At 48.4% G+C, this 9,701-nt stretch overlaps 1 protein-coding gene across 1 annotated transcript in view; it reads left to right on the forward strand.

Moving 5' to 3' along the window:
• LOC144474452 (RNA binding protein fox-1 homolog 2) overlaps positions 1 to 9,695 on the forward strand; it is a 164,208-nt gene extending 154,513 nt beyond the window's left edge. The window contains exons 10-12 of the mRNA XM_078189297.1: positions 7,684 to 7,850; positions 8,813 to 8,876; positions 9,190 to 9,695. Of these exons, the coding sequence (XP_078045423.1) occupies positions 7,684 to 7,850; positions 8,813 to 8,876; positions 9,190 to 9,234 (276 nt within the window). The 3' untranslated portion in view covers positions 9,235 to 9,695. The remainder of the gene's footprint in view (positions 1 to 7,683; positions 7,851 to 8,812; positions 8,877 to 9,189) is intronic.
• Positions 9,696 to 9,701: the final 6 nt, after the last annotated feature.

The following is a 9,701-nucleotide window of genomic DNA, read 5'->3' on the forward strand; positions in this document are numbered from 1 at the left end:
CGGCCGAGCGAATTTCATCGCGACATCGATGCCCCGCGGTCTGTCGAACCACCCCCTCGTCATCCCCTTCCGATCGAAGGGACAGAATTTTCGGAGATCCAGCAGACGATTGTTGTAGCGAACGTGTTGAAACCGTAGACGCTTGGTAGAACGAGAGTTCGGCCGATACAAAGTTCCGTCCCGGACCCCCCACCCCCGAAGCATGATCTTAGCGAGAAGGTTTTCGATGTTTGCGGATGCCGCGGTTGCTTCGAGCATCGACTGCCATCACCTTAGAAACTCTCTCTCTTTCTCTCTCTCTTTCTCTCTCTCTCTCTCTCTCCACCCTTTAGACTCCGTTGAACTCACGCGTCATGTACATATACATGCACGTTTAAATAGGTAGCTAAAAAGGCCGACTCGAGCTCGGTGATCTTCGTCAGGCTCGAACGCGACGAGACACATAAGTGTTGCGTCTCGTTTCATCGAAGTCAGCCGAGGATCGAGACGTCGTCCAATCGTACGGTTCTTTCGACGATGCTTCAGAAGGAAGATACAAAATTCCACCGAGAATAATACTGTCCCTTAGACATTGTTGCAAACCGCGGCAAGAAAATGCAGAGCTGCATCGCGCGGGACAGCTGAAACGTAATTGTTCTTCGAGAATTTTTTGCCGGCGAAACCGGCGGCGCTATTGAAACGAAACTTGGCACGACGGTTGGTTGCGTCTCGCGCCGCGCTCTCAATTTTTTCGCGGGCGAACGCGACACGGATTCCGCGACGCGGCGCGACGTTCGCCGGAAACAACCCTTCCGCAAGAAGCTTAGGTGAAACGGGCTCTTTAACCCGTGTTCTACTACAGTTTATTTCATAGCCATGTTGACTAGTCCTTGTCTGTTAGATTCCTACACCGGACAGGAAATTTTTATTTATCGTACAACAATCCTTCGGTGTTTAAATATTCATAGGAGAAGGGTAGAATCTAACAGTTACCTTAACGTACCTTGAAAGTAACTTATGTCGCTTTATAATCATTAAAAGACGTTTATTTAAAGCTCTCGCTATTTTTATTAAAATACATGCTCGAAGAATTTCATTCAATATGTTCTTAAGAAAGATCCTTTATAAATGAAAGAGTGATCAATCGACCGACGATGGTACGTTCAGTGTCAGTCTGACATAATAGATCAAAGGGTTAAATTCTATATAGAACTGCAATATAATTCGACCGATCCAAGAGGCGCCCCAGCTTCTACAGAAACAACCCCTAAAACCATACACGTCCAGGGGGAGTTAATCGATTTGCCAAGTGCCAGCAAATACCTGCAAAAATATGTGCCGGGCCGGCCGAGAGCCGCTTGCCGCGCGAGGTTAATCGAAAAACGCGGTTCCAAGGGTGCGCTGGGAAAATCGCGGACCGTGTGGAATAGGAGGGGGAGGGCGAGGAACGCGATTCCCGGACCACAGGAGGGTGCAATCCCCGCCTCGTAAATTTACGGTGCCGGCACGTGCGTCGCATCGCGACCGCGGAATTTTCGCGGTTAATTTCCGCCGAGGCGGCGTTTTGGCCACCTTCCGGCCAACTTCCGGCCCCGCCCGGCTTGCGCCGCGACCGGACCCGCCGCGCCGGGGATCTTCCTGCTCGCCCGGAGGATTTACGAGCTCGCGGCCGACGCCGCCACCCCCGTGAACCTTTCATAAATCAACGTCGCGTCATTTCGCGTGTCCGACAGCTTCATTCCGGGGGAGTATTTCGCCGCGGGCGCTCGTCTTCGACGTTCCTCGTTAACGACCCGTCTCTCTCTCTCTCCGCGACTCTCTCGTTCGTGACGCTGGACCTGAATTTTCCTTCGCCGATCGGTAATAGAGACGGGATCGAGTGTCGATCGGAGCACGTCGTCGTCCTACCTCGATTGCTTGGAACGGGACAAAAGAAGGTGGCTGGATTTTAAAAATTTTCCTGTTGCGAGACGATGAAATGATCCAATGATCTATGGGGAAGATCGTCCAATTTGGAGGCTATGTTTGGTAGAGGGAAAATTGATAAATAAGATAGTTTGGCTGATTATTCGCGAAGCGTCGCCTTTTAGACGCGATATTTTACACGTTGTACATTTGTTAATTTCTTAATAGATTTTTGTGGATAAATAGCCTTAGTCAACGCACGAAATAACAGTATCGAATGAGGCAATTAATTACAGCGTACATATCTACGAAGTAACAAAAGATCGGCAGACATTTGGTTCCGAAACGAAAATAGCTCGAAGACGCTCTCCTGTACGATAATATCGCGGAATTATTAACAGAACCGGGAAAATATCGAACAAAGGATATAACGCAGATACAATCGAACGTTCGTGTTTAATTTAATTTGCAAGAACAATCGTGCGCCTACGAGCGCCGACGTAACCTCCGCGGTACTTTCGCGGTGATACATTTGTGCTCCGCGTTTCGATATTTCTTCGGAAAATTCTCCAATTTTCCGCTCTCGCGGAATGAAAACAGCGATTCTGTTACGATAGGCGATGCTTTTAACGGATATTCCCCGAAAATGGATCGCACTCGTCCAGGCTTCGCGGGAGTTTTAATTATCCGTTTCAACAATAAGTTCCAAACGAGAGGAGTAAGGCGAAGATAAAGCGCCGGCAGGAAAAATGGCCGCCGCCGCGGTCGGACAATTTATGCGCATATTTTTATTCGAAGTTTAAGGAGGGTTTCTTCTCGAAGGGCTCTCCTGCGGGACACGTATCCTCCGAGCAGGAATTTTCGCGATAAATCTTGTAGTGTACAATTTATTCGTCGGTCGTTATAAAAATTGTACGACGCGAATATCGCGAATATCACCGAAATACAATTTATTAGTGAAGGGATTTCGATAAGTATAAAATCAAACGGCGATCTATAATTCTTCTGAAGTCGTATATATTTTTATATATCTATTTTGTATATTTTATATATCTTTTATATTATTTTATATATTTTATATATTTTAAAAGTCTCGCGGACGAAGTCTACAACTCGATTTAAAATGGCGACGGCCCCGCGTATCCGGAGTCGTCGCGTATTCCAAGCACCGATGAATTCGGTTGCTTAATATTTATTTTATCGGGGCCCACGCGCCGGTTGCTTTAAAAATATCCAACCCCTTGGACGGGGGTTGCACATGCTGCGAATGCCAAGGACGGGCGGTTACCCAAGGATCGCGTGGCCCTTCGCTGTCGGGGAATCGTGATCGTCGGACTCCGGCGAAACGTGAGGGAAAATACGGACGAGTCGGAAAATATATTAATCTTGCAATTGTTGTACTTTCTCCAGCTTAATTTAATTATTTTAATTCTTTTCACTGCTTTAATCGTTTTAATTCTTTTTATATTAATTATTTTCTTCGAACGCGATTCTCCACCCCTCGACGTTTTCAAAAGTTTACAAAATTCCTCCATTTGTTTATCTGATGGACGAAAAATTGATGCGTTTGTTCTCTAAATCCTAGATATTTAATTTCTCAAATCATCATATCTGCAAAGAAAACTTTTATTATAAAAATAACCGATCGATGTCTCCAATCGTCGCGAACAACGATATTTTCTCAAAGAGTTGCGTCCAATTAATACCGATAAATAAATGAAATCGCGCAAGTAGTTGGTTAGAAATAAATCAAGAGCGGAAGATCAGCGCCGGTAATAAATTATCTTGGCAAAGAGCGGGCCGGCGAAGGATGAGTAAGGTAGTTATTTATGGGTGAACCTAATGTAGGATGGACACGACGATAGTCCTCGCGGAATTCCGGAAGAACGCGGGTAACGAGTGCTCTTAATATTTAATCCGCCACGGATTACACCGCGGCTTTTATAGATATTTAACATTTAACTCCGCAATTTCCCTCGCCAATATTTGATGGCGCGATCCCGCTTTGTTCTTTTCGGCTGTTCAAAGCCGCTTCGAAGGGTTTTCGAGCTTCTTTCGAAGGGTTTTCGAGCTTCTTTCGAAGGGTCTTCTTCTTCCAGGCGTTCGAGCTCTTGGCGCTAAGAAATAGAAATCCCACTGCTCTTTATCCGCAGATTCGTTTTCGATTATTTTAGGTTTCAATGATGCGAAATTTCGATTCGAATTTATTCTCGCGAGATAAAAAGGAATTATTGACCCTCTCTCTATTTGCGCGGCACCTTTTTACGCGAGAATTTGCTTGATCAAAAGAGACAATGTTTGTAAGGTTACATTATGAAAAGCGTACTTTTCGTGTTAATATTAACTTAACAGCGAACCTTTTGTTAAACTAGTTCTTCAAATAATATGCTTTCTGCCGTAATTTCCTGCAATTAGAAACTAAAACAGAGATAAAATCTAGAATAACGTTACGCTAACTTTTAAAAATATTTAACTCGATATTAATACGAAAACTATACTCACATATTTTATAAAAATCAGTGCCGCATCTAAAAAGAGAAAATTTAATTTAGAATTCAATTTACCCTAATTCCATTCGCGTAAATCAAATCCATGGAACAGAAATTCGCGTGAATTGAGGAACAGCTGCACATAGGCGACTTATTAAATTCTCGTTTCTCTAAAGTACCAGCTAAATACTGTTAATCCCACAAGATTTCAATTTAATCAAAAACGTTTCGGAATTAATTCCAGCTTTTCGATTTTATCTAGAGAGCCTCGATTATTTGTCGCGCGCGTTTTACACCGAGAAAGAATCTCGCGGCACAAAAGCTCCGAAGAACGGGCGATATGAGATCCGGCGAGGGTCCCGAGGAAAAGGTTAAATAATTTCCTCGCGGAGCCAAACACGGCCTGGCTCTAGACTCGCTTGACCCAGATTCTCACCCGCGAAATATCCGGCGAGAATCGCGAGTCCCCCGTTTCGGAGATCTCAGCCAGCACGCGACCCAGAAAACTCTCTCCAACCCCCCCGGTTTTTCTCGCGATTTCTTTGCCGACTTCGCCCCCCGATCGCGGCCCCTGGAACAACAACACGTCGCGGGGCAAACTTTCTGGCGCCGTCGGACCCCGGTGTTTTCGCCCATCCACCCTCGCCCCCGTCGTTACTTTCGCGACAGTTGGGGCGGCGCGCCGTCGCGAATTATTATCGGGAGTTAGGTTAGGAGAGACTACCCCTCGAGCCGCGGTTCCGGATTTGCGGGGCAACGCGGCTTCGACGCGTTCGTCGACGATTCTTACTGGCCTAAATAAGATAATCGGAACGCGTAGAATAACAATATATTTTTTATATATTTTATATACTGAATATAAATGAATTGTATAATGTGAATTTTTAATATTTTTCTTTCTTATATTTTACATTTGCCGGAGCTTATTTTATTGAAAGCCTGAGCTGGGATTTTTATAGAAATTAAAGAAATAAAATAGATAAAATTCTATTCAATTTAAAGAAGAAGAATATCACCCCTATCTGGGTGATGGGGCACCCATTAAATCTTGCCTGTCACCCAGTCATGGATGACGCAGCGACGAACGTGTTAAATATCCAAAATCTAAGATAACAAATCGAGTTCCCAAAGACCAATTTACTCGGCGAAACAGTTGCCGGAATTATTTTCGGCGGCCGATTTCTCAGCGGCCCGGGTTAAGCGCGAGTAGTCGCGTGATTTATGACAATGCCGCTTAATACACCGCGGCCGCGTCTGCGAAAGAAACCCGTGTCCCCCGCGAACGTGTCATTAATCACCGCGAGCCCGTGAGAAATGCGCATTTGTTCCGGACCCGGAGTCCGTTGCTCCTCGAAGACGACGCGTAGCGTCCGGCGCCCGGTAATGCATTCGCCGGGGCCATTACTGACCCCGGGGGCGAAGGCGGCAACTTAGCAAAACCGATTTAATTAGAGGCTCGCGACGGAATTCTATTTATCGTCGGTTCTCGACGGCGACTTCCTATTCCCAATTAAAATATTCTCAGGCCGGTTCGGTTTCGCGTTCGCGGCCTCCACGCATCCTTTCGTCGGCCATGCCCGGCCTCGTTATACCGAAGAGTTTAATTAAAACGTCCCGTATAGAGGGCGCGCTACACGTCGTTCGACCGGGATAGCGGTCTCTTACCAGCGTCCAATTAAAATATTCTAATCTGCTGGCCACGCAAGAACCGGATCGCAGTTTTCGTCAACGACGACGATCTCGCGGAACGAACAACTGGGGGATGATATCTGATCCAAGGAGTAAGATGTAGAGAATAGGGAAAGCTCTGGCTTTCTTTGGCCGTCGTCGAGAGTAATGTAATTTCGGGATTACCGTCCCGGGACGAGAAACCGTCTCGTAAAACGGGACCAAAGCAAGGGCGGGATTTAATTCCGCTGCGGCGCGAGTACTCTCTCTCTCTCTCTACCTCTCTTTTTCTCTCGCAACGGCTGCTTCGATAGGTCAAACGGTAATCGTCGAGTGGCCGAAGCTGGCCAGAAACGCCCAAGTACCGGCTCTTCCGGAACGATTTTTCGAAGGCTCTTGTGGAACCGCTTATCTACCTGTGAGACAATTTCCGCGACCATTTTGCCGATTAAATGATTTAAAGTTCTACCCTTCGAATGTTAGGATCGCGAGAGAATACGATCTTCTCCCTTTAAACCTTTGCACTTCGCGCCATCCTGGATGCTACCTTGATAGGTACCGCTACCATATCACACAATCGCCACCGCTATATCTCAAGAACGTACGCTTACGAACGTTTATATCATTCCGCAATAAATTGCGAATCTTCGACTGTCGCGTCGAAGCATGACGAAACCCATTTTCACCATCAAAGTTCCGCGTTCTCCGAGCAAACAATGCGACGTATACCTCTACGAAGCCGCGTTCAACGGCGTCCTCCGCCTCCAGGGAACCATCGCGAACATCGCGATGCTTTTCGCGATGTTATTTCGCGAAGCCGACACTGTTGTCCCGCGAGGGATGAAACGTTCCATCCCTCTCTGTCGCGTTTCGAGCAGCTCTCGAATCGTCGACGACAAAGTCGATCGAGCGAGTTTTTTCGGCGCATCCCATTACGATCTTTCCTACGCGGATATAGAAGCGCGGCTGCTGTTGACGGCCCGCGTGAAAAACGCCGCCGCGCCGCGCCGCGTCGCAGGGTGTCGTCGACGTATCCCGTCGAATCGATTCCGCTGGGCAAACAGCGCGCCCGATCATTTTCCGCGTCGCTCCCTGTACATAAGCCATTCCTCCTGAAGCTTTGACCGACAGAAAGCCGTAGCTTCGAGAATCACACATTTTTAGAACAGTGCTCGAATTATTTGACTGCGTCGCGCGTCGACGAAACAGCGATCATGGTACAGATGGGATGTTTCTGTAGAGGATCGCTGATTCGTCGACGACGCGAGAAGGCGCTCGGGAAGGTCCTTGCTGAGTCTGCTGCGAGTAAAGGATTCGAAGGTTCATCTAATTGCTCATAGAGCATAGGCTTTCAGTGGGGGTGCTTCAGCGAGCAACGCTTAGGGTGAAAAGTTCCTCCACCCTTTGAATTGTTATTGTCAATTTCTGGAAGATCTAAGCTCTTCTCGCGATCCATGTCTCGATTGCTGATGGCACCCCATAGAGCAGGGACCGGGGTCTCTCGCCTAGAGCTCGCAGCTACCTCGCGTCGACCTTGCCGAGCCCTAGGGGACGCGTTAGTGCCGTTTCTCCGCTAGGACACCTTCTTCCGGTCTTGGAGCTTGCTTGAGCCTTGCATGGCGGGTCATGGTTCTTGTTTCAGGCCGCGGCAGCAGCAGCTGCAGCGTCACCGTTGCTGAAGACGCCCCTCTCGACGGCGCAGCAGGCCACCTACGCAGCTGCAGCGACCTACACGGCAGTGGCTGCGCGCGCATACGGCGCAGCTGCAGCTGCGGCACAACCGGTCGCAGGATATGCCGCAGTCGCGGGGTAAGCGAACACACACACACACACACACACACACACACGCACATACAGTTTTACCACTTGCACGCTTCCACACGTTTGCACACTGGCACACTGGCACACTGGCAGCACCCGAGAGCCAGTGTGGCCTACGACGATGTTTGCCAGCCGAACCCCCGACTCCCATTCGTCGTTTCAACCCCTTCACGGTCCCGGAGCCACCCTCGACGCCCCCCCGACACGTATTAACACATTCACGAGCCCAGACATCCGCCAACTTTCCACTTGTTGACGGTGCTTTGGTCAAGAATGCATTGGAACGCCCGTCTCGCCTCCCTAACGGCCACCCCCGTCGAATCCCATCACCTCCCATCGCCTCCGTTTAATTTCGACCCGTGACCACGCCGCTCTTTAGCCCTTGTCTGGCCGCTCGAGCTCGAGTGCCCGTGATCGAGGGATCAGTCTGCGGTCGGGGGATGCGTTTCCCCGATCGGCGAACGAGCGCGTTCGGCTAATCGAATAAATTGATTCTCTCGAGACCGTTACGCTCTGCACCGTAGAGTGTCGAGTGTAGAGCGTAGGGGTTCCTTTTTTGAAAACTCAGCCACTGTAACCCGGACCACCCCCCTTCTCGTCCAAACTTCTCTTCCTCTTCCGTTAAAACTGTCCAGTGCGGTCCGTGCGACGCATCTTCCTACAGATACCACACCGAGAACAATGTACACAAGCACGATTGTCCTTACAGACGACCACGGCGTCAAGGACGAGCTCTGAGAAGTCGGAGATTCTCCGATGCTGAGGTCCGACACGATACACCTCCCAAAAGCACCACCGACAAGCCCGACGATAATCCTTAGAGACCCGCCTCCTGCGTTTGTATCTCCTCTCTCATCCATCCTCAAACGTTCTCCTCGTATCGTAACACCTTTTAACGTTTAAACGATGCAACGAACTGATTTTAATACTATGTCGCCTTCATTTTACAGTTACGGACGCGAGTACGCCGACCCTTACCTTGGACATGGTATTGGACCAGTGGCCGGCTATGGGGTAAACTTTTCCTCGACTATTTAAACAGTTTCATTGAATGAAAATTTCTTGGAATCGTAGAATCTTTGCTGGATGTAAAATTATTCGAATTGAAATGAAATAATTATTATTATTTTAACCTCTTAGCATTATTTATACTTATTTTAACCTAATATACAGCTAAATTAATAGAAATATATATTTAAAAAAATGGTAATTTAGTTGCGAGAAATTTCGTTCGCGCAAAATCCAGCCGTGTCTAAGAGGTTAAAATTTGTTTGGAGAAAAACGCGTCCATGACACGTGACGTAACCGTGGTTTCCGGTGTTCGCAGGCGACAGTGTACAGGGGCAGCTACAACAGGTTCACGCCGTACTAAGCGAGCCGCGGCGACGGCGAAGCGCGAGCCTTCCAAGTACACACACCGTTATACTCAGCCACAACATGACCAGAAATCGACACAATCATCATCGTCATTCGCCACCGATCACGTAAAATCACCACCCCCCACGAAGCGAATACGCCTGGATCCTCCGTGCACGCTGACGCTGAAAAGCCTCTTTTAGGGCCGAGTGTTTCTAGAACTCTCGTCGACGACGAAAGGAGGGGACAGTCACCAATAATATCGATCGAGTAGAGAAGCTCTGTACCCAGCGGGGGGGAAAGGGGGGAGGCGGCGAACCAGAGACGCAAGGCCACGAACAAAGGGACGCCTTCGATTTTTTTCTTTTTTCTGAACACGGGTATTCCCGCGAGTCCCCGGCGATCGCGGAAACCGAAGCGAAGCAGAGAGACACCGAGACCGCGTATTACCGATCCGAGAACCAAAGAGGGAAAAGAGAAGAA

Source organism: Augochlora pura, chromosome 8 (genome assembly GCF_028453695.1).
Source record: "Augochlora pura isolate Apur16 chromosome 8, APUR_v2.2.1, whole genome shotgun sequence".
Lineage (NCBI taxonomy): Eukaryota > Metazoa > Arthropoda > Insecta > Hymenoptera > Halictidae > Augochlora > Augochlora pura.